At 44.2% G+C, this 26,437-nt stretch overlaps 1 protein-coding gene across 2 annotated transcripts in view; it reads left to right on the top strand.

Moving 5' to 3' along the window:
* Positions 1-26,437, top strand: part of LOC122560484 — a 429,307-nt gene that overhangs the window by 183,473 nt on the left and 219,397 nt on the right. For both annotated transcript variants that reach the window (XM_043711128.1, XM_043711129.1), the window contains exon 25: positions 15,787-15,942. In XM_043711128.1, the coding sequence (XP_043567063.1) occupies positions 15,787-15,942 (156 nt within the window). The remainder of the gene's footprint in view (positions 1-15,786; positions 15,943-26,437) is intronic.

Genomic DNA, 26,437 nt, shown 5'->3' with positions numbered 1-26,437 from the left:
CTGTATTTTCTGTCCAATGGAAGAGGTTGGAATCTGTGTTATTGGGTTGGGAGGGGTCTTTGATTTTGGCAGCCTTTCCACAACAACGAGAAATGTAAATAGAGTCCATGGATGGGAGGTTAGCTTTCATGATAGTCTGTGCTGTGACCTCACCTTTCTGCAGTTTCTTACGATCCTAGGTAGAGCTATCGTCATACCAAACCATGATGCACCCAGATAGAATGTTTTCTGTGATGCGTCTGTAAAAGTTGGTGAGGGTCCTTATGGACATGCTGAATTTCCTTAGCCTCCTGAGGAAGAAGAAGTGTTGTTGAGCAGCCTTGACCATTGCATCTACATGGGAGGCCCAGGACAGATTGTTGGTTATCGTTACTCTGAGGAACCTGATGACCCTCTCCACCTCAGCCCTGTTGATGCAGAGGGAGGCATGCCCTCCTCCTTTCTTCCTGCAGTTAATGAACATAGAATAGTACAGCATAGCACAGTACAGGTCTTATATCAGCCTCCAAGATCAGACTGACCTACATACCCGACATTGTACAATCCTCCATGTGCCTATCCAAGAGTGGCTTAAATGTCCCTAATATTTCTGTCTGTATTACCACTGCTGACAGTGCATTCTATGCACCCACCACTCTGTGTAAGGAATCTACCTCTGACATCTCCCCTAAACCTTCCTCTAATTATCTTAAAATTATGCCCCCTCATGATAGCTATTTCCATCCTGGAGAAAAAGTCTCTGGCTATCCATTCTATCTATGCCTCTCAACATCTTCTACCTCTCTATCAAGTCATCTTTCATTCTTCTTTGCTCCAATGAGAAAAGCCCTAGCTCCCTTAGCCTTTCTTCATAAGACATGCCCTCTAGTCCAGGCAGCATCCTGGTAAATCTCCTCTGCACCCTCACTAAAGCTTCCACATTTTTTCTGTAATGAGGTGAACAGAACTGAACACAATATTCCAACTGTGGTCTAACCAGGGCTCTAGGGAGCTGCAGCATAACCTCGTGGCTCTTAAACTCAACCTCCCTGCTAATGAAAGCCAACACACCATACGCCTTCTTAACAACTCTATCAATCTGAGTGGCAACTTTGAGGGATCTATAGAGATGGACCCCAGGATTCCTCTGCTCCTCCGCCTTGCCAAGAACCCTGTCTTTAACCCTGTATTCTGCATTCAAATTCGACCTTCCAAAGTGAATAATTGCACACTTTCCCAGGTTGAACTCCATCTGCCACTTTTCAGCCCAGTTCTGCATCCTGTCAATGTCCCATTGCACTCTACAACAGCCCTCCACACTATCCACAACTCCACCAAGCTTCATGTCATCGACAAACTTACGAACCTACACTTCCACTTCCTCATTCAAGTGATTTATAAAACTCACAAAGAGCACAGGTCGCAGACCTTACAGAACACCAATGGTCACCGAGCTCCAGGCTGAATTCTTTGTATCTACCACCACTATCTGTCTTCCATGGGACAGCCAATTCCGTATCCAGACAGATAGGTTTCCATGTATCGCATGCCTCCTTACTTTCTGAATGAGCCTACCATGGGGAACCTTATCGAACACCTTGCTAAAATCCACATACCCCATGTCCACTGCGTAGTGATCAGTTCTTTTGTTTTGCTGACATTGACAGAGAAATTGTTGTCATTGCACCACAATGCGAAAGACTCTATCTCCTCCCTGTATTTTGACTTCTCATTGTTTGACATCCAACCTACTACGGTAGTATCGTCAGAAAGCCTCTAGGTGGCATTCGTATGAAATTTGGCCATACAGTCGTGGGTGTTGAGGAAAACAGTAGGGGGCTGAGTATACATCCTTGCGGAGTGCCAGTGTTTAGGATTATCATGGAGGAGGTGCTTTTGTCTATCTTCACTGTGGACTGTGGGTCAGGAAGCTGAGGATCCAGTTGTAGAAGGCGGAGCTGAGACTGAGGTCTCGAAGTTTTGAGATAAGTCTGGTAGGGATTATGTTGGTGAAGGTGGAGCTGTAGTCGATGAGTAGCCTGATGTAGGTTATTATCCAGATGTTCCAGGGATGAGTGTAGGGGCGAGGGAAATACACCAGTCACCCTGTGAACCTGTTTCACTGGTGGGCAAATTGCAGGGGATCGAGGCAGGCTGGGAGGCTGGAATTGGTATGGGCCAGGGCGAACCACTCGAAGGACTTCATGATTATGGAGGTCAGAACCAGTGGCCGGTAGTCATTGAGGCACGGTGCATGGGTTTTCTTTGGTACTGGGATGATGGTGGTCTTCTTGAAGCAGGTGGAAACTTCAGATCATAGTAAAGAGGGTTTAAAGATGTTAGCAAATATCTCTGCCAGCTGGGCCACACAGGATCTAAGTGCACGGCTAGGGCACTCCATCTGGGCCCATCGCTTTGCTTGACGTCTGCAGCCGTGACAGAGGAAGCAGGTGCATCCGGGGCTGTGGGGGCAGGTGACTATGCACCGCTGGCATTCTGCTCGAACTGAGCATAAAAAGCATTGGGGGGAGAGATGTGTTTTTGTACGCTATATTGTTCTGCTTCATTTTTTTAATCTGTAATGTCGTGTAGGCTGTGACACGGGTGACTGGTCTACATGTGGTTGATTTGGATCTCTAACTTGGTCTGGTACTGTCTTGTGGCGCTTCTAATGGCCTTGTGGAGATGATATCTTGATTTCCTGGAAATGTCTGGGGTGTCTGACTTGAATGCAGCATACCCGGTCTTCACTAGGCAGTGGATTTCCTGATTCATGCAAGATTTTCGGTTGGGGGACACCGGGATTGACTTCTTTGGTACGCAGTCCTCCATGCATTTGCTCATGAAGACCAAGACGGTGATGGCGTACCCATCCAGGTTGACTGTTGAATTCTTGAATATGGTCCAGTCCACTGATTCCAAGCAGTCTTGGAGAAGTTCTTCTGCTGCCTCAGGCGAACATTGTCCCACTTTCTGTGAAGGATCCTCTCATTTCAACTTCTGCTTGTAAGCTGGGAGGAGGCGCACAGTATTATGGTCTGATTTTCCAAAGTGCGGACAGGGTATGGAGCAGTCAGCGCCTCTGGTTGTGTAGCAATGATCAAGGGTGTTCGGTCCTCTGGTGGGGCAGGAGACCTGTTGGTGGTGTTTTGATAGCACCCTCTTGAGGCTGGCCTGGATAAAGTTGCCAGCCGCAATGAATAAGGTCTCAGGGAATTTTGTCTCCGGAGCGTTTACCCCAGTGTAAAGTTCATCCAGAACATTCTTCACTCCCGCACGGGGTGGTACATAGACTGATGTCAGGATGGTGCAGATGAACTCGTGCACCGGGTAATCGGGATGGTATTTCTCCTGAGGGTTGTGAGTCTTTAGAATTCCCTTCTCCCAAGACAGTTGGATGCAAAATCTTTGAATATTTTTGAGGAAGGTTCTTGATAACCTCCAGGATGAAAGGTTATCAGCAATATTAAGGAATGCAGAGCTGAGGTTAAAATCAGATCTTAGTGATTAGCAGAGTGCGCTCGAAGGGCCAAATGGTCTACTCTTGTTCATATATCAGTAAGTAAGGAACTGTGAAGGGGTCTCGGTGGGATAGTCTTCAGAGCATTAGTGTGGACTTGATGGGCCAAATGGCCTGCTTCCACACTGTAGGGATTCTATGATTCTATGAAAAATGGATAATATGCATGATATGGTCGCTTTCTGAAGTTATTGCATTTGATATGTAATGTAAGCCAAAACACAGACTATGTATAAATCTGTGACCCCAGTCCAAAACCGACACCTCCACATCATAAATCTGTGACATAACAGATATGTGTATATTCACTGTAAGAGTCATAGAGTCCCACTTCTGCCGACCAACAAGCAGCTAACACACTCTCATTTATCTGCACTTAATCCATAATCCATCCATGTTGATGCAATGGTCAAAAAAAGCACACCAACGCGTCTACTTCCTCAGCAGGCTAAGGAAATTCAGCATGTCCACAATGACTCTTATCAATCTTTATAGACACATCAGAGAAAGCATCTTATCTGGATGCATCACAGTTTGGTATGGCAACTGCTCTGCCCAAGATCACAAGAAATTACAGAGTTGTGAATGTCGCCCAGTTCGTTATGAAAGCTGACTTCATCTAAATTTCCTGCTGCCTCGGGAAAGCAGCCAACATAACAAAAGACCCATCCCACCCCAGTTATACACTCTTCCATCGGGCAGAAGGTACAAACACATATCAACAGATTTAAAAACAGCTTCTTCCCTACTGTTATCAGACTTATGAACAGAACTTACATTAGGGTTGATCTTTCTCTGCAGAACTTGGAACAGTACAGCACAGTACAGGCCCTTTGGCCCACAATGTTGTGCTGAGATCTGAACCTAAGATCAAAATAACCTACACACCCCTCAATTTACTGCCGTCCATGTGCTTGTCCAGCAGTTGCTTAAATGTCCCTAATGTCTCTGACTCTACCACCACCACTGGCAGTGCATTCCAAGCACTCAACACTCTCTACGTGAAGAACCTATCTCTGACATCTCCCTTAAATCACCTTAAAATTATGACCCCTTGTGACAGCCACTTCTGCCCTGGGGAAAGGTCTGTGCCTCTCATTACCTTGTACACCCCTATCAAGTCACATCTAATCCTTCTTCTCTTCAGTGTGAAAAGCCCTAGCTCACTCAATCTCTTCATAAGACATGCCCTCCAATCCAGGCAATATTCTGGTACATCTCCTCTGCACTCTCTCTAATGCATCTACATCCTTCCTATAATGAGTCAACTGGACCTGTACACAATATTCCAAGTGTGGTCTAATCAGGGTTTTATAGAGCTGCAGCAAAACTTCGCGGCTCTTAAACTCAATCCTCCTGCTAATGAAAGCCGAAACACCATTCGTCGTCTTAACAACCCTCTCAACTTGGATCGCTACTTTGAGGGATCGATGTATGTGGACCCCAAGATCCCACTGTTCCTCCACACTGCCAAGAATCCTGTCTTTATCCTTGTATTCTGCATTCAAATTCGACCTTCCAAAATGAATCACTTTGCATTTATCCAGGTTGAACTCCATCTGCCAATTCTCAGCCCAGCTCCGCATCCTGTCAATGTCTTGTTGTAGTCTGCAACAGTCCTCGACACTATCGACAACACCACCGACCTTTGTGTCATCAGCAAACACACCCTTCTATTTCTTCATCCAAGTCATTTATTAAAAATAACAAATAACAGAGGCCCAAGAACAGATCCCTGTGGGACACCACTGGTCACCGACCTCCAGGAAGAATACTTTTCGTCTACTAACGCTCGCTGTCGTCTTTTGGCCAATTTTGTATTCAGACAGCCAAATTTCCTTGTATCCCACACTTCCTAACTTTCTAAATGAGCCGACTGTGAGGAACCTTATCAAATGCCTTCCTGAAATCCATATACACCACATCTACTGCCCAACTTTTGTCAACCTGTCTCATCACATCCTCAAAGAACTGAATAAGGCTTGTGAGGCATGACCTGCTCCTCACAAAGCCATGCTGACTATCTTTAATCAAACTATGTTGTTCCAAATAGTCATAAATCCTATCTCTCAGAACCTTTCCCAGTACCTTGCTTACCACAGATGTAAGACTGGTCTGTAATTCCCTGGGATTTCTCAATCCCTTTCTTGAACAGAACATTTGCCTCCTTCCAATCAGCTGGTTCTACCCCCGTGGAGATGAGGATGCAAAGATCATCTCCAGAGGTGCAGCAATCTCCTTCCTCACTTCCTGTAGTAACCTTGGATACATCGGGCCTGGCCCTGGGGACTTACCTACCTTGATACTTCCCAGAATTTCCAGCTCATCCACTTTCTTAATGTCAATCTGTTCAAGCCTATTAACCTGGTCCATGGTGTTCTCATTATCAACTAGGTCCCTCTCTCCAGTGAATACTGAAGGAAAAAACTCATTTAGTGCCTCCCCCTACCTCGTCAGACTCCAGGCCTAAGTTTACTTCGCTATCCCTGATCGACGCTACCCTCTCTCTGATCATTCTCTTATTCCTCACGTACATGTAGAACGCCTTTGGGTTTTCCCTAATCCTTCCCAGCAATGCTTTTTCGTGCTCCCTCCTAGCTCTCCTCAGTCCATTTTTGAGTTATAGTCATAGAAATGTACAGCACAGTACAGTTTGAGGGGCCCTATTCTCTCCCTAGTTACCCTTTTGTTCTTAATGTATTTGTAAAAACCCTTTGGATTCTCCTGAACTCTGTGCCAAAGCTATTTCATGTCCCCTTTATGCCCTCCTGATTTCTCTCTTAAGTATACTCCTACTTCTTTTATACTGTTCTAAGGATTCACTTGATCTATCCTGTCTATACCTGACATATGCTTCCTTCTTTTTCTTAACCAAACCCTCAATTTCTTTAGTCATCCAGCATTCCCTATATCTACCAGCCTTTCCTTTCACCCTAACAGGAATGTACTGTCTCTGGACTTTCGTTATCTCATTTCTGAAGGCTTCCCATTTTCCAGCCGTCCCTTTACCTATGAACATCCGCCCCCAATCAGCTTTTGAAAGTTCTTGCCTGATACCGTCAAAATTAGCCTTCCTCCAATTTAGAACTTCAACTTTTAGATCTGGTCTATCCTTTTCTATCACTATTTTAAAACGAATAGAATTATGGTCGCTGGCCCCAAAGTGCTCCCCCACTGACACCTCAGTCACCTGCCCTGCCTTATTTCCCAAGAGTAGGTCAAGTTTTGCCCCTTCTCTAGTAGGTACATCCACATACTGAATCAGAAAATTTTCTTGTACACACTTAACAAGTTCCTCTCCATCTGCTTTAACACTATGGCAGTCCCAGTCGATGTTTGGAAAGTTAAAATCCCCGACCATAACGACCCTATTATTTTTACAGATAGCTGAGATCTCCTTACAAGTTTATTTCTCAATTTCCAGCTGACTATTAGTGGTCTATAATACAATCCCAATAAGGTGACCATCCCTTTCTTATATCTTAGTTCAACCCAAATAATTTCCCTAGATGTATTTCTGGGAATATCCTCCCTCAGCTGCAAAAACGCCAATCCCCCTCCTCTCTTGCCTCCCTTTCTATCCTTCCCGTAGCATTTGTATCCTGGATAATTAAGCTGCCTGGATAATTAATTTTGTCCTGAGCCACATTTCTGTAATTGCTATGATATCCCAGTCCCATGTTCCTAACCATGCCCTGAGTTCATCTGCCTTCCCTCTTTGGCCTTTTGCATTGAAATAAATGCAGTTTAATTATCAGTCCTACCTTGTTCTCTGTTTTGCCCCTGCCTGCCCTGACTGTTTGACTCGCTTCTTTTCGCAACTGTACCAGTCTCAGATTGATCTCTTTCCTCACTATCTCTCTATGTCCCTCCACACCCCCCCCCCCCCCCCACCTTACTAGTTTAAATCCTCCCGAGCAGCTCGAGCAAATTTCCCTGCCAGTATATTAGTCCCCTTCCAAATTAGGTGCAATCCGTCCTTCTTGTACAGGTCACTTCTACCCCAGAAGAGATTCCAATGATCCAAAAATGTGAATCCTTCTCCCAAACACCAGCTCCTCAGCCATGCATTCATCTGCTCTATCTGCCTATTCCTACCTTCACTAGCTTGTACCACTGGGAGTAATTCTTTCCTAGCTACCCTGTAATCCTAGAAAGCTGTGCCAGATCCTTGCTTCTATAGAAACCACCCAATAAAGTGACCGCTCCTTTCCTGTTACTGACTTCCACCCTCACTGACTCAGTAGACAAACCCTCCTTCACAACCTCCTTTCCTGCAGCTGTGATGCACTCTCTCATTAACATTGCTACGCCCCCTCCACTTTTGACCCCCTTCCTGTTCTTTTTAAAAGATCTAAACTCTGGAATATTCAGCAACTATTCCCGTCTCTGTGAAATCCATATCTCTGTTATGGCCACAACGTCGTAGTTCCAAGTACTGATCCATGCTCTAAGTTCATCACCCTTATTCCTGACACTCCTTGCATTGAAACAGACACACTTTAGTCCATCCCCTTACCCTATCAACTGTGTTCAACTGTGTATCCTTCCTAACATACTCTCTGCATTGTATTTCTGCCCATTCAACAACTACCCTGTCCTCTGATCTGGAGCTCTGTTTCCTATCCTCCGCCAGACGAGTTTAAACCCTCCCAAAGTGCTCTTGCAAATCTCCCGCCAGGACATTGGTGCCCCTCCAGTTTAAGTGCAACCCATCCTTCATGTACAGGTCCCACCCTCCCCAGAAGGTGCCTCAATGATCTATGTGTCTGAAGCCCTCCCTCCTGCACCAGCCCTATAGCCATGTGTTTAGCTGCACTCACTCCCTGTTCTGCGCCTCACTAGCACGTGGCACCAGTAGTAATCCTGAGATTGCTACTCTGCCTGTCCTGCTTTTTGGCTTCCAGCCTGAAATCACGTTTTAGATTCTCATCCCTTTTCCTGGCTGTCATTGGTGCCAATGTGTACCATGATGTCTTGCTGCTCACCTTCCACCTTCAGAGCTTTGTAGACGCGATCAGAGACATCTTGGTACTTGGGAGGCAACATACCCTCCGGGAGTCCCATTCATGACCACAGAATCTCCTGTCCGTTCCCCTAACTATTGAGTCTCCTACTGCTAGCACTGTTCTATTCTCCCCCCTTCCCTTCTAAGCCACAGAGCCAGGCTCAGTACCAGAAACTTGGCCACTATGGCTTTCCCTTGGTAGGGTATATCCAAAACGGTATACTTATTATTGAGGAGAACGGCCACAGGGGATCCCTGCACTGTCTGCCTTTTCCCTTTTCATTTCCTGACTATAATCCATCTACCTTTTTCCTGCACCTGAGGAGAGACTACCTCCCTGTAGCTCCTCTCTAATACCCCCCGTCTCCCCATTTGATCCCAAGTTCATCCAGTTTCCTAATACGCTGTCCGAGGAGCTGGAGTTGGGTGCACTTCCTGCCCATGAAGTCAGTGGGGGCATTAGTGGTGACCCTTACCTCCCACACCCTACAGGAGGAGCATACAACTGCCCTAACATCCATTCCCACTGTTCTGAATTCCCAAAGAGACCATTGAAACTACTGGTAACCTTACCGAATCGGCGCACAGAGCATTTTCTTTGGTTAGAGGAGGAGGAGGATGGCTGGGAGACACTGGCTAAGTAGTGTTTCAGGTTCAGCAACTGCCCAAATATATTACCTTGCTTACTCAGCAGCCCTGCATCCATTCCGTCTGTTCACGAGATAAGTTATTAAAGGATTAATTTGCCTTTCCGGCAGCCCCCTGGTCCTCGCACTCTCTACTCCCGCTGCTGCAGCAAAAATGGAGCTGAAACAATCTATTCTGCATTCTGTTCTATTACCCTGATGTGCTTGTATAAGATAAGATTTGTCTAGTTAGCATGCAATACAATACATTTCACTGTTTCTCCATACATAATGGCAATAATAAATCAAATCATATCAAATTTGATGTGGCCTCACCAGTGTTTTATAACATTGTAACAGGATTTCTGTGCTCCTATATTTTTTTCCCTGACTAATGAAGGCAAACATCCTGTATGCCTTCTTCACCACCAGGTCTCCCTTGGCTGACACCTTCAGGGATCTGTGGTCTTGTCCTTTTGTTCTTCAGTGTTCCCTAAGGATCGACTATTCGTTGTGTTGATCCTTCTCTTATTGGATCTCCAGCATGCATCACCTGACATTTAATGGGATTCAATTCCATCTGCTATTGCTCTGACCAATTTGCCAGTTGATCAATATCAGACTCGAGCCTGAGACGATCCTCCTCACTATCAACAGCACCATCAACTTTTGTGTCATCTGCAAACTTACTAATTGTAACTTCTACATCCAAATCATTAATTTACACAACAAGCAACAATGGTCCCAGCACTTATCCCTGTGGCACACTGCTAGTCATAGGCTTCTAATCACACAAATATCCCTCTACTATCACCCTTTGCCTCCTGCTTGCAAGCCAATTTTTGATCACCTTTGAACAAATTTGTGCTGACTATCCCTGATCAATTCTTGTCTTTGCAAGCATTGATTAATTCTGTCCTTCAAAACTTTTCTCAATATTTTTCCAACTGCCGGCATTAGACTAACCTGGCCTATCCCTGTTGCCCTCATTGAATCAAGGGCGCACATTAGTCATCCTCCAGTCTGTGGCCAGCACAGTATTAAATTTCTTAGCCAGGGCCCCAGCAACCTCATCCCTTGCCTCCCACAGCAGCCTGGGTACATCTCATCAGGCCCTGGGGAATTATACGGCACGGTGGCACAGTGGTTAGCACTGCTGCCTCACAGCACCAGACACCCGGGTTCAATTCCCGCCTTAGGCGACTGACTGTGTAGAGTTTGCACATTCTCCCCATGTCTGCGTGGGTTTCCTCCCACAGTCCAAATCCAAAGATGTGCAGGTCAGGTGAATTGGCCATGCTAAATTGCCCGTAGTGTTCGGTAAGGGGTAAATGTAGAGGTATGGGTGGGTTGCGCTTCGGCGGGTCGGTGTGGACTTGTTTCCACACTGTAATGTAATGTAATCTAATGTAATCCTACAGCGATCAAGAGTTACTGTTCATATTTCCTCCAGGTGTCCTGGTTTTCTCCCACAGTCCAAAGATGTTCCAGTTAGATGTTAAATTGTTCCACAGTGTCCAGGGATGTGTTAGCCAGGGGAAAAGCAGGGTTACAGGGATAGGTTAGGGAGGGTGAATTTGGGTGGGATGCTCGGTATGGACTCGATGGGCCGAATGGCTTGCTTCCACAGTGTAATATTCTCGTGGGCGGCACGGTGGCACAATGGTTAGCACTGCTGCCTCACAGCGCCGGAGACCCGGGTTCAATTCCCGCCTCAGGCGACTGACTGTGTGGAGTTTGCACGTTCTCCCCGTGTCTGCGTGTCCTCCCACAGTCCAAAGATGTGCAGGTCAGGTGAATTGGCCATGCTAAATTAGTGTTTAGTAAGGGGTAAATGTAGGGGTATGGGTGGGTTGCGCTTCGGCGGGTCGGTGTGGACTTGTTGGGCCGAAGGGCCTGTTTCCACACTGTAATGTAATGTAATGTAATCTAATCTAATCTATACACCTTTAACCCTGCTAAAACATCCAATACCACCTCCTTATTAATGCTGTAGAACCTCACCATCCTGACTGAAATCCCCAGCTACAGTGTCTTTCTCCTCTGTGCATACAGATGAGAAATATTCATTTATGCCGTCACCCATGTCCATTGCCTCCATACATAGTTTGTCCCCTTTGGTCCACTCTCTTCATGGTAATCCTCTTGCTCTTAATGTAGTTATAAAAAGCCTTGGGGCTTTCATTGATCCTATTTGCCAAATGCATTTTGTGGTCCCTCCTAATTTTTTTTTTCAGCAACCCCCTACACACACTACACATTTGAAGGGCCTTTGCTGTTTTAAATGTGCTATACCTGACGCATGCTTCCTGCTCGTTCCATATCAAGCATGGATGCTCCATCGAGAGTCCGTCCACAGCTCCAGCCACTCCATGCAATGGAGCTGCAGTGCATAAACACTTCCTGCTTATGTGGTCATCACCATGGAGACTGAAAATGTCCCAGATTCTCCACATTTTCCTGGAGGAGCATTCCACAGGGCTGAGTTCTCCTGCCATTTCAAGGATAAAGAAATAAACAAGGAAACGATTATTCAAACTTACCCACTACTCACCAAATCAGATTTTTCTGTGACTCTCTGTCCCTAACAACCTACAAATGACAAAAAGTACACTCTGTCTCCCTCTTGGTATTGAACTCTGAGTCTGCAAAGCTGGTTCCTAAGCAGCCAATCCTCTTGTCCCGGCTCACCTTTTGGAGTGTGACATCACCTCAGGAGCTCTGGCTCTGGATTCACCCGCTCTGCTCCTCTCCTGCTGCTGCTGCAACTGAGCTTGTTGTAAATAAACTTCAAGGCGTCTGTTGCAAGGCGAGCCTGATCTATGTGGTGTATGGCGACACTGAGGACGACAGACGCTGGAGATTAGAGTCGAGAGTGTGGTGCTGGAAAAGCACAGCAGTTCAAACAGCATCTGAGGAGCAGGAGAGTCGACGTTTTGGGCAAAAGCCCTTCATCAGGAATCCTTTGTGGTGTATGACTCATTTTGATTTGATTTGATTTATTATTTTCATATGTACCTAAGTATAGTGAAAAGATTTGTTTTGCATGCAGTACAGCAGGTCATAACATAGGAAGAGACAAAAATCATAGGGTTATAGAACAGTGTGAGGAATACAAAGTTAAGGCAGGAAAGAAAAGCAAGATCAATATTAGATTTGAAACTTCAGATGTCCATTGAGCTAACATGTAGGTATCATGAATCCCTATAGTGTGGAAGCAGGCCATTCGGCCTATCGAGTCTACACATACCCTCCGAAGAGCATCCCACCCAGACCGACACCCCCTACCCCCATCCCTGTGACCCTGTGGCTAATCCACCTAACCTACACATCCCTGGATATTATAGGTAATTTAGCATGACAAATCCACCCAACCTGCACTTCTTTGGACTGAGGGAGGAAACCGGAGCACCCAGAGGAAACCCGAGCAGACACAGGGAGAATGTGCAAACTCCACACAGTCTCCCGAGGAGAGAATCGACCCTGGGTCCCTGGCGCTATGCGGCAGCAGTACCAACCACTGAGCCATTGTGCTGCCCAACTTGAACCACAGCATACCAACCCTTGAAAAATGTTGCTGACCCTTCTACCTCTAAGGGCATGGTTTTCAGCCATAATTGTGCTCCTTCTGAGAAATCTGCCTGTCTCACCATGTAGCTGATGCCAGGCATGTAACTGTGAGGAGTTCCTCTTGAAGCATTAACCACGTGTAACCTCCGCTGTGAGTTTTAGTTTGGAGACTAGACTGGCATTGAGTCCAAAGTGGGCTCCTTTAAAAAAATTTTTTCATTTAAGTTAGCAGGCAACCAGATCATTCTTCTACACAGTATACTGAAGAGGGTTAAAGCAGAACTTTACGTTTTTAGTTCGTTTCTACCTTTCTGTCCCCTTTCTGACACGCTGACAGTGTGTCGAAGATAGCTGAGTTAAAACCTTCATGAATCAGTTGGCTAATGCTGGTGCAATATGACCCTCTGAGTGTTTAAACATTGTCTCAAAGACATTTCATGCTGGTGCAATATGACCCTCTGAGTGTTTAAACATTGTCTCAAAGACATTTCCCTTTTATTCCGCCTCTGCGTCCTTTAACTTTGTTTGTTTTGGTTCATATTAAAATGTTTCAGAACTGTCTACTTAAAAAGAAATACAAGCCTGTGACATAAATAGAGTTATGATTAATTGACTATTTTTCCCGTGAGCTGCTTATTTCTGACTTTTATCACCAGACTGGAAGCATTTATTAAGCCCTTGTGCTGACTGTAGGGTTTCGACCACATCCTTTGACTGTCTGCTCACTCCATTAGGGTCTTGTCATCTTTTATACATGCAAAGCAAAACAATGTATTTCTGTCGAGTCAAGAAAACAGAGCTTTGTAAAATTCCACCAGCGCAATTATGTCTGGCTGGTTATCAGTAGATGTCTGATCTCAACTTTTGATGAAGCATACATCTTCATGCTTATGAAGAGAGTGAATTCCAATGTGGAAACAGCAGGCCCTTCAGCCCATTCAGAGCATGCTAGTATTCATCCTTCACATTGGCAATCATTATAATTCCAAGTGCCGATCTAATTTCCATCCCATAATAAATTGTAGATATTGAAAATATAAATAAAAACATGAATGTTGGAAATACTCAGCTGATCTGGCTGCATCAGCAGAGAGAACCGCTGAGTTAATGCTTCAAGCCGAGTATGACTCCTGCTCAGAACGCAAGTCATTCAGTCTGTTTCTCTCTCCATATTGCTGCTTTTATTTCAACTTGCTACCACCCAGAGTGTTTTGGTTTTATTTCCAGTATTGTGCTGGTATTTGCAGAACTTTACGTTTTTAGTTAGTTTCCAAGTTTCTACCCTTCTGTCCCCTTTCTGACACGCTGACAGCATGTCGAAGATAGCTGAGTTAAAACCTTCATGAATCAGTTGGCTAATGCTGGTGCAATATGACCCTCTGAGTGTTTAAACATTGTCTCAAAGACATTTCCCTTTTATTCCTCCTCTGCGGTCCTTTAACTTTGTTTATTTTGGTTCATATTAAAATGTTTCTCTTTATGTATCAAAGAGCATTTGAGGGAGGGCTGCCATGCACAATTAGAGGGTTACTAAAGGTGCTGAGGTGGTGCTGTTTATTTGATCCATTTGACTGCCAAGTCCTTCATTTCAAACTTCATTGCTGTGGAGCTCAGAAGAGAATATGGGAGCAGAGCTTTCCCAGGATTGCAACTTCGCTAATCCTTGCAGCCAATGTTTAGTACACAATGGCGTGTGGCCATTCCTCTTGTTGTTTCATTTCAGTACGTATGCAGAGGTCCGAATGCTACTTCATGTAAAGCCTATCATTTTGATACAAGTCCTTCGTTAATGCAGAAATCTCTTCATTCTTTAGAGAGTTGTGAACACAGCCCAGTCCTTCACGAAAACCAGCCTTCCTTCCATTGACTCTGTCCACACTTGCCGCTGTCTCGGGAAAGCAGCCAACATAATCAAAGACCCCTCCCATCCCAGTTACACTCTCTTCCACCCTCCTCCATTGGACAGACAATACAATAGTTTGAAAACACCGACCAACAGAATCAAGGATAGTTCTTCTCCACTGTTACTTACGAACGGATCTCTCATAAATTAGAGTTCGTCTTTCTCTGCATCTTCTTTGTAGCTGTAACACTATATTCTGTATTCCATTCTATTACCCTAAGGTATGATTTGTCTGGGTAGCACGAAAAACAATACACTTCATTGTATCTCAGTGCATGTGGCAATAATAAATCAGGTCAAATGTGCTGAATAGAATTGAACACGGGGGTTAAAATGGATGAAGTTGGGGAATAATGCATCACAGTGTAGTGAATTAAAAATTGCATTGTGCATTTTATCCACTTGTCGCTAGCATACACACATGTACCAGCAGAGGGAGTCTGCTAGAAAGAGATCATAAAGGTTCAAGGTTGGCAACTCATGCAGTTCCAATCCTAACTAGCATTGTCAAGTATTTATGGTCCAAGAATTTCACACCCAGCATGAAGAATGGGGATGTACTAGCCCAGAACGTTTGTGACTGACCCAACTACATGGCGTAGCAGGAAGAGATCCTACAATAAAAATGGACAACGCTAAAATTCACACGACACCAGGTTATAGTCCAACAGGTTTGTTTGGAGGCACTAGCTTTTGAAGCGCTGTTCCTTCATCATGTGGTTCAAAAGCTGGAAACTATAACCTGGTGTTGTGTGATTTTTAACTTTGTCCATTCCAGTCCAACACGGGCACCTCCACGTCATGACAATAGAAATGGGATAGGTTGAGGACAGGTTAGAGTGGTGGATGGGTATGAGCATTGGGTGGGCTATAAGGGGGGCAGGATGAAGGCCAAAAATAATAATGAAGGACTGGGCAATTTCAACAAAAGAAAGCGGTCCAGCCTGAACACAAGGCAGGTAGCCAAGTATTTGGTGACTCAGTGCATCTTGTCTCACAAGACAACCTGGTTCTGCATCAGTTCTGAGTATATGATATAGAGCAGGCATTCATCCTTGCCCCACCACACTGTGTAAGGTTACAATCTGACATATCTTGGCTCTCCCAGTCCTTCTGACTTTTATTCCAACCATGGGAAAGAAAATCATGTTTTATCCGTCCTTCTCTTCTCCTCCTACAGTTCGTTTGGAGCAAAAGGTTGACGAGAAACAGAGGCAGTATACAATAGAAGCTGACACCTACCTTCCACGCATTCTGGGATGTCAGATCATTGGCTTTGTACAGCAAAGAGGATCTACTTGGTCCTCCACACTGCGAGGAAAATATGGGCTCTTTGGTAAGTAGCAAACGGTAATGTTTGGCAAGTCAAATGACAGAAATTGAACAAATACACAGGGAGTTACATTGCTTGTCATTGTGCTTGATACCTGGGTTAGCTCCTCATTCACTGCAGATTTTATAAACCCATCTCAACCCATCAAAATCTGCAGGTCCAGGGTGTCTGTCTTCTCCCCTGTCCTTGATTCCAAGGGTTGGGTCATAGATTTCCACTGGATTCGTTCACACCTATGGGCAGAGTAGTGCATCGGGTTTCCATTGCATTGCAAGGTGGCTGACCAGGAAACTCTCCTGCTCATACCCCATGGCATCGGGCATATTGGAAGGATCTGCAGACTGACAATCGAGCTGTTTGGCTAGATCACCAACATGCATTCAAAAAACACCCAAGTCCTAGACTGGAACTTGAACCTGGAGCTTCTGTCCAAGAGGTGGGATCACTGCCACCATTTTACAGTAACTGTCTAGTCTGCCAGAAACCTCCATCTGATTAACAAATTGAGGCCTATAAATCTGTTTAAATTGAACTCTGCTAGCAAATGTGTAAAGGCCAGAAACATCTGATTCTGCTGGTGATAGATGGATTGGTGACTCTTTAAATTTTTAAAGGATGGAAATACTTTAAACTGAGACGTTTGAACGTTGGTTTATAGAATCAGAGCTTGATACAGCATAGCAGGAGATCATTCAGCCCATCCTGCCTGAACTATAGCTTTGAAAGAACCACAATTGAGTTCCACTCCCCTCCACTGCTCTTTCCCTGTAACCCTGGCAGTTTTCTCCGTTCACTGGGCATGGTCAGGAAGAAGCGATCACATCCAGAGTAAAATACAGACCACATGACTATTAGTTTGGGGAATTTGGAGGCAACATGGGAATTTGGTGCGGAAGAGAGGAGGCGCATTTTGCTTGTTTTTGCTTTTGGCTCATAGTTTGAGATTTTTAAACAAGATAAATTGAAGCCCAGGATGAAGGGCCCAGCACAAAAGAGTGACATCGCAGGTAAACCCTATGTTCATTGGTTGGTGGTAGCTATTAACTTGACCATCTATTATAGGAAACTTTCGGACTGAAGGTAAAGAGGGAAATAGTTACAAGCTACTAACTAAAGGACAAGTATGAGATTTTTAAAAATCGAATTAAGAACAAAGCAAGTAAAAGAGAGATGTGAGGCTGGGAATGTGTTGTACTTGCGGGATGTCGGAGCTGCTGGACCCCTTTGTGGTTCATAATGACCACATCTGTAGCAAGTGTTTGTTGCTGTGGTTCTGTTCGCCGAGCTGGGAATTTATGTTGCAGACGTTTCGCCCCCTGTCTAGGTGACATCCTCAGTGAAGCACAGGAGGCTCCCAAGCACTGAGGATGTCACGTAGACAGGGGACGAAACGTCTGCAACACAAATTCCCAGCTCAGCGAACAGAACCACAACAACGAGCACCCGAGCTACATATCTTCTCACAAACTTTGAAGTGTTTGTTGCTCAAGAAACTCTGACTCAGAGTTGATGAGCTGGAGTCTGAGCTTTGAACACTGTGACATTTCAGAAAGGTGGGAGAATTAGCTGGACCCTGTGTTTCAGGAGGTAGTCATTAGATTAACCACCTTGAATTCAGTCAGTGGCCAGGGATAGGAGAGTGTGGGACTATGAGTGAAGCAGGTAGATGGGTGATGCTGGAGGAGTTTCAGCCCTTGAGCTTGTTTAACAGGTTTGGGAATCTTGCTCCATCTGTGATGTGGAGGAGCTAGTGTTGGACTGGGGTGGACAAAGTTAAAAATCACACAACACCAGGTTATGGTCCAACAGGTTTATTTGGTAGCATTATCTAATGCTTCCAAATAAACCTATTGGACTATAACCTGGTGTTGTGTGTGAATTTTAACTTGCTCCATCCGTGGATGAGAATGGGGGCTGTAGGGAGGATGAGCTAATGGTATGCTGGCCTTCATAGCGAGAGGATTTGAGTATACGATTAAGGATGACTTGCTGCAGTTATACAGGTCCTTGGTGAGGCCAAACCCTGAGTATTGTGTGCAGTTTTGGTCTCCTAATCTGAGCAGGGGCATTCTTACTATTGAGGGAGTCCAACAAAGGTTCACCAGACTGATTCCCGGGGGATGGCAGGGCTGACAAATGAAGAAAGACTGGATCGTCTGGGCTTGTAATCTCTGGGATTTAGAAGAATGAGGGGGTACTCTCACAGAACTGTATAGAATCCTGATGTCTAACCTGGGAACTTCGAGTGGGAGTGATCCAGTTGTCATGGTCCATGTAGATACCAGTGATATAACCAGGAAGAGGGAAGACGTTCTGCTGAGGGAATATGAGCAGCCAGAGGCTGAATTACAGAGCAGAACCAAAAAGGTGCAGTATTAGTCTCTGGGTTACTGCCTGAGTCACAGTTTCCCTTTGAGGAAGCCAGGCTGACTCAGCCTTATTTCACCACTCACCTCCGAGTACTCTGCAATCTTATCCTTAATAATGGATTCTAAAATCTGACCAACAACTGAGGTCAGGCTAACCGGCCTATAGTTTCCTGTCTCTGCCTCCTTACATTCTTAAACAGGCATCTTACGTCAGACATTTTCCAGTCCAGCCTTACAGTGTTCAGGTATTTATCCAACTCCCTTATGAAAATTATTATTGAATCTGTTTTATTTCTCTTTCAGATAATTATTGAAGATTGTGTTAACAACTCTTCTTACCCCATATGTCACCTCTGTTTCATTTACTAATTACCTTGAACCAAGGACAAGAATGAATTAAATTATGTTTACCTTACCCCTTTTAAACCTGAGACATTAATATGTTGTCTCATATTTATCCCTTCCCTTAATGAAAAAGGCCAAAGCACGTTTCCTGAGCCCTGGCTGTTTTGAGTTTCAACCTTAGAAGTAAACTCAGAACAAACTCCTTCAAGATTAAATCAATGGTAGGATTTATCAAAACATTATTTAAGATGTAGAGGAATTGCTTCATTACTGTATTTGAGCATAAAAGCATGTAAGGTAGAAAGTAAGAGAGAGGGAAGGAAGTACATTACAAATTATTATTATTTTCAAAAAATCTACATGTTGGTATCTATGTGAGAGTTTGGTGAGTCACTATGTAATTGGAATCTGTAAGTTAGCTGATCTTATATCAATTCCTTTCCTGGGTGCGGGGATAACCGTAGTACAATCCTCTTATTCTCAGACGATTAGCTCCATTTGGCACGTAAAACTGTACAGCACAGTACAGGCCCTTCAGCCCTCAATGTTGTGCCGATCTTTTATCCTACTCCAAGATCAAACTAACCTACATACCCTTCATTTTACTATTATCCATATGTCGATCCAAGAGTCCCTCATGTACCTGACTCTATTACCACTGCTGGCAGTGCATTCCACACACCCACCACTCTGTGTAAAGAACCTGCCTCTGACATCTCCCCTAAACTCTTTTCTGAAGACCTTAAAATTATGACCTCTTATGATAGCCATTTCCACCCTGGAAAAAAGTCTCTAGCTATCTACTCTATCTATGCCTCGCTGAAGTTGGAAATTCTTTCTGGAGATGAGACTTTTGAGAGAAAGAGAGGCGGACAGTGGACCTTTTAGCTGCTAATGCTGCTTTCCTTGCGGATGTCAACACAACTGAAAGCAAAAGTCCATCTTGGATGCTGAAGCAATTCAACAAGTGCAGGTTCCAGTCATGTGATGTGCTGGTTTCTGCTGAGACGCTCAAAGAAATTAAGTATTTTGATTACCCTCATCATAATGGTGTTGAGAGGTCAAGAGATGCTGATGGCCTACTTCAGTGGCTAATCGGAACACTGTTACAATCTTGCTATTGATCAGTAGTAATTTATTATTCCTTTGTGCCTTGATCTTCAAGCAAGAAGGCACATCTCTTCGCAGCTTCTGGTCACCATAGGCAACTGGCCAAGTCTCCAGCAATTAAATGAGATACTAATGGCCTAGCTGGCTTTGACTTGCGGAAAGTTTGGAGGATTCCGGCAAAGCCATCATAAACTGTTAAAAATCACACAACACCAGGTTATAGTCCAACAGGTTTAATTGGAAGCACACTAGCTTTCGGAGCGATGCTCCTTCATCGGGTGATTGATTAATTAAACTTGTTTGACTATAACCTGGTGTTGTGTGATTTTTAACTTTGTACACCCCAGTCCAACACCGGCATCTCCAAATCATCATAAACTGTCTGTACCTGTTGACTATTTACTTTAAGAAAAGATTTCAGTTGGAGAGTTATGAAGAGAATAGAGTTTTACAACAAAAATTATGATTCCATTCAAGTCACTAACCCTTGCACCTTTTTTCTCTCTCACTTCCAGAGAAGGTTACTGACCTTCTCTGGAAATAGTTTCTCTATATTTACGCTATGCAAACCCTTCGTGATTTCAAATGCCTTCATCTGCTCTAAGTTGAACAATTCCAGATTCTACAAACTCTCTTTATACCTGAAATCACTCATCCCCAGTGCCATTTCATAGAGTCATACATCACAGAAACAGACCCTTTGGTCCAATCAAGATTCCCAAACTAACCTAGTCCCACTTGCCTCCATCTGGCCCAAATTCCTCTAAACCTTTCTTAATCATATACCTGTCCAGATGTCTTTCAAATGTTGTAACTATACCTGCATTTTCCACTTGCTCTGACAGCTCATTCCACATGCAAACCACCCTCTGTGTGATAAAGCTGCCCCTCAGGTTCTTATTATGTCTTTCTTCCCTTACCTTAAAATTATGCCCCCTAGTTTTGAACTCCCCTATCCTTGGGAAAAGACCTTCGTTATTCACCTTATTCATGATTTTATAAACCTCTATGACGTCACCTCTCAACCTCCTACGCTCCACTGAAAAAAGACCTAGCCTATCCTTAAACTCAAGCCCTCCAGTCCTGGCAACACCCTTGTAAATCTTTTCTGAACCCTCGCCAATTTAATAATATCCTTCCTAGAGCAGGGGGACGAGAACTGTACACCATACTCTGGAGGTGGTCTCACTAACATGCTGTACAACCTCGACATGACGTCCCAACTCCTATACTCAGTTGGCTGAGCAATGAAGGCAAGTGCGCTAAACGCATCCTTAACCACCCTGTCTACCTGTGATGCAACTTTCAAAGAACTATGTACCTGAACCTCTATGTCTCTCTGTTCTACAACACTACCCAGGGCCCTACCATTGACTGTGTAAGTTCTGCCCAACAGACAATTTCAGGAGGAGGCTGTTTTCATTTGCTTCGGGAGTTTCAGCTAAGTGCTGGATTTTTAAGATCTAATTTTTTTTCCTCTTTTGCATGCTTAAACTTAAAAACTGTGGGTAAGGGAAGGGTGGTTTACTTTTTTGGAAATGGTTCATTTTAGAGCTTTTCCTTTTAAGCTTCATAATGTAGAATACAGTTTTTTAAAATTTCTCCCAGCATAGTGTGGCAGCAGTAATCAGTATACCGACACTGGATTTGAGAAAAGTGAGGATTTTTTTTAAGCAAATCTAAGTGAGCACATTTTAAGGGGCAAATATGGCAGTCAGTGTATGCTACTCCTGTCTGATGTGAGAGATTAGGGAACTGTTGACTTTCCCTTGAGATTGTCAACATGAGGTGTGTTTGGATCTGTCTCACATTGGACCATTTGGATTGGCTGGAGGAGGCAGTTAGAGTCACTGAAAAGCATAAAGGAGGCACAGAAATGTGATGGTTAGTGCATTGAGAGGTGGCTACACCACAGGTTCAGTCAGGTGGATGGGTGACTATCAGGAAAGATAGGAAAGTAATGCAGCAGTATGGCTCTTCCTCTCAAACAGATATATATTGCTTTGGATACTGTCGAGTGGGATAGTCTCTCAGAGGAAAATAGAAGTGGCAGGCAAGTCATAGAGTCAGAGAGATGTGCAGCACAGAAACAGACCCTTCTGTCCAATTCGTCCATGCCAACCAGATATCCTAACCTAATTTAGTCCCATTTGCTAGCATATGGTCCATATCCCTCCAAACCCTTCCTATTCATATACTCATCCAGGTGCCTTTTAAATGTTGTAATTGTACCAGCCTCCACCACTTCCTCTGGCAGCTCATTCCATACATACACCACCCTCTGTGGAAACAATTGCCCCTTAGGTCCTTTTTAAATCTTTCCTCTCTCACCCTACACCCTACACCTTTAGTTATGGACTCCCCACCCCAGGGAAAAGACCTTATCTATTTCAAAGAAATTAAGTATTTTGATTACCCTCATCATAATGGTGTTGAGAGGTAAAGAGATGCCGATGGCCTACCTCAGTGGCTAATCGGAACACTGTTACAATCTTGCTATTGATCAGTAGTAATTTATTATTCCTTTGTGCCTTGATCTTCAAGCAAGAAGGCACATCTCTTCGCAGCTTCTGGTCACCATAGGCAACTGGCCAAGTCTCCAGCAATTAAATGAGATACTAATGGCCTAGCTGGCTTTGACTTGCGGAAAGTTTGGAGGATTCCGACAAATTCTATGTGGGTGTAGCAGCCATTATAAACTGTTAAAAATCACACAACACTAGGTTATAGTCCAACAGGTTTAATTGGAAGCACACTAGCTTTTGGAGCGACACTCCTTCATCAGATTAATTAAACTTGTTTGACTATAACCTGGTGTTGTGTGATTTTTAACTTTGTACACCCCAATCCAACACCGGCATCTCCAAATTATCATAAACTATCTGTAACTGTTGACCATTTACTTTAAGAAAAGATTTCAGTTGGAGAGTTATGATGAGAATATAGCTTTACAACAAAAATTATGATTCCATTCAAGTCACTAACCCTTGCACCTTTTTTCTCTGACCTTCTCTGGAAATAGTTTCTCTATATTTACGCTATGCAAACCCTTCATGATTTCAAATGCCTTCATCTGCTCTAAGTTGAACAATTCCAGATTCTACAAACTCTCTTTATATCTGAAATCACTCATCCCCAGTGCCATTTCATAGAGTCGTACATCACAGAAACAGACCCTTTGGTCCAACCAAGATTCCCAAACTAACCTAGTCCCACTTGCCTCCATCTGGCCCAAAATCCTCTAAACCTTTCTTAATCATATACCTGTCCAGATGTCTTTCAAATGTTGTAACTATACCTGCATTTTCCACTTGCTCTGACAGCTCATTCCACATGCAAACCACCCTCTGTGATAAAGCTGCCCCTCAGATTCTTCTTATGTCTTTCTTCCCTTAACTTAAAATTATGCCCCCTAGTTTTGAACTCCCCTATCCTTGGGAAAAGACCTTCGCTATTCACCTTATTCATGATTTTATAAACCTTTATGAGGTCACCTCTCAACCTCCTACGCTCCACTGAAAAAAAGTCCTTGCCTATCCTTAAACTCAAACCCTCCAGTCCTGGCAACACCCTTTGTAAATCTGAACCCTCGCCAATTTAATAATATCCTTCCTAGAGCAGGGGGACGAGAACTGCACACCGTACTCTGGAGGTGGTCTCACTAACATGCTGTACAACCTCGACATGACGTCCCAACTCCTATACTCAGTTGGCTGAGCAATGAAGGCAAGTGCGCTAAACGCATCCTTAACCACCCTGTCTACCTGTGATGCAACTTTCAAAGAACTATGTACCTGAACCTCTATGTCTCTCTGTTCTACAACACTACCCAGGGCCCTACCATTGACAACCTCCTACGCTCCACTGAAAAAAGACCTAGCCTATCCTTAAACTCAAGCCCTCCAGTCCTGGCAACACCCTTGTAAATCTTTTCTGAACCCTCGCCAATTTAATAATATCCTTCCTAGAGCAGGGGGACGAGAACTGTACACCATACTCTGGAGGTGGTCTCACTAACATGCTGTACAACCTCGACATGACGTCCCAACTCCTATACTCAGTTGGCTGAGCAATGAAGGCAAGTGTGCTAAATGCATCCTTAACCACCCTGTGTACCTGTGATGCAACTTTCAAAGAACTATGTACCTGAACCTATATGTCTCTCTGTTCTAAAACACTACCCAGGGCCCTACCATTGACTGTGTAAGTTCTGCCCAACAGAAAATTTCAGGAGGAGGCTGTTTTCATTCGCTACGGGAGTTTCAGCTAAGTGCTGGATTTTTAAGATCTAATTTTTTTTCCTCTTTTGCATGCTTAAACTTAAAAACTGTGGGTAAGGGAAGGGTGGTTTACTTTTTTGGAAATGGTTCATTTTAGAGCTTTTCCTTTTAAGCTTCATAATGTAGAATACAGTTTTTTAAAATTTCTCCCAGCATAGTGTGGCAGCAGTAATCAGTATACCGACACTGGATTTGAGAAAAGTGAGGATTTTTTTAGGCAAATCTAAGTGAGCACATTTTAAGGGGCAAATATGGCAGTCAGTGTATGCTACTCCTGTCTGATGTGAGAGATTAGGGAACTGTTGACTTTCCCTTGAGATTGTCAACATGAGGTGTGTTTGGATCTGTCTCACATTGGACCATTTGGATTGGCTGGAGGAGGCAGTTAGAGTCACTGAAAAGCATAAAGGAGGCACAGAAATGTGATGGTTAGTGCATTGAGAGGTGGCTACACCACAGGTTCAGTCAGGTGGATGGGTGACTATCAGGAAAGATAGGAAAGTAATGCAGCAGTATGGCTCTTCCTCTCAAACAGATATATATTGCTTTGGATACTGTCGAGTGGGATAGTCTCTCAGAGGAAAATAGAAGTGGCAGGCAAGTCATAGAGTCAGAGAGATGTGCAGCACAGAAACAGACCCTTCTGTCCAATTCGTCCATGCCAACCAGATATCCTAACCTAATTTAGTCCCATTTGCTAGCATATGGTCCATATCCCTCCAAACCCTTCCTATTCATATACTCATCCAGGTGCCTTTTAAATGTTTTAGTTGTACCAGCTTCCACCACTTCCTCTGGCAGCTCATTCCATACACACACCACCCTCTGTGGAAAAAATTGCCCCTTAGGTCCTTTTTAAATCTTTCCCCTCTCACCCTAAACCTGTACCCTTTAGTTATGGACTCCCCACCCCAGGGAAAAGACCTTATCTATTTAATCCTATCCATACCCCTCATGATTTTATAAACCTCTATAATGTCACCCCTCCCAGCCCCAGCCTATTCTGCCTCTCCCTATAGCTCAAATCCTCCAACCCTGGCAACATCCTTGTAAATCTTTTCTGAACCCTTTCAAGTTTCGCAACATGCATTCCGATAGGAAGGAGACCAAAATTGCACGCAATATTCCAAAAGTGGCTGCAACATGACCTCCCAACTCCTGTACTCAATGCTCTGACCAATAAAAGAAAGCATACCAAATGCCGCCTTCACTATCCTATCTCCCTGTGATTCTATTTTCAAGGAACAATGAACTTGCACTCCAAGGTCTCTTTATTCAGTAATACTCCCCAGGTTCAATTCCAACCTCAGGCAACTGTCTGTGTGGAGTTTGCACATTCTCCTCGTGTCTGCATGGGTTTCCCCCCACAATCCAAAGATGTGCAGGGCAGGTGAATTGGCTATGCTAAATGTTAGGTGCATTAGTCAGCGGGAAATGGGTCTGGTTGGATTATACTTCGAAGGGTCGGTGTGGACTTGTTAGGCCGAAGGGCCTGTTTCCACACAGTAGGGAATCTAATTTAATCTATAAGTCCTGCTCTGATTTGCTATTACAAAATGCAGTACCTCGGAATATTCTAAGTTAAATTGCATCTGCCACTCCTCAGCCCATTGGCCTATCTGATCAAGATCCTATTGTAATCTGAGGTAACCTTCTTTGCTGTCCACTACACTGTCAATTTAGATGTAATCTGCAAACTTACTAACTATACCACCTATGTTCACATCCAAATCATTTATATAAATGACGAAAAGCAGTGGACCCAGCACCGATCCTTGTGGCACAGCACTGGTCACAGGCCTCCAGTCTGAAAAGCAACCCTCCACCACCCACCCTCTGCCTTCTACCTTTGGGCTAATTCTGTATCCAAATGGTTCATTCCCCTGTATTCCATGAGATCTAACCTTGCTAACCATGGAGAACCTTGTTGAACGCATTACTGAAGTCCATTTAGATCACATCTACCGCTCTGCCCTCTTCAATTCTCTTTGTTACTTCAAAAAACTCAATCAAGTTTGTGAGACATGATTTCCCACACACAAAGCCATGTTGACTATCCCTAATCAGTCCTTGCCTTTCCAAATACATGTACATCCTGTCCCTCAGGAATCCCTCCAACAACTTGCCCACCACCGAAATCAGGCTCACTGATTTATGGTTCCCTGGCTTTTCCTTACCACCCTTCTTAATTAGTGGCACAACATTAGCCAACCTCCAGTCTTCCGGCACCTCACCTGTGACTATCAATGATACAAATATCTCAGCAAGGAGCCCAGCAATCACTTCCCTAGCTTCCCACAGAGTTCTCGGGTACATCTGATCAGGTCCTGGGGATCTATCCACATGTATGCATTTCAAGACACCCAGCACTTCCTTCTCTGTAATATGGACATT

This window comes from Chiloscyllium plagiosum, chromosome 21 (assembly GCF_004010195.1).
Source record: "Chiloscyllium plagiosum isolate BGI_BamShark_2017 chromosome 21, ASM401019v2, whole genome shotgun sequence".
Classification (NCBI taxonomy): domain Eukaryota; kingdom Metazoa; phylum Chordata; class Chondrichthyes; order Orectolobiformes; family Hemiscylliidae; genus Chiloscyllium; species Chiloscyllium plagiosum.
The sequence above is the reverse complement of the archived record's forward strand: the minus strand, read 5'-3'. Positions and strand labels throughout refer to the sequence as shown.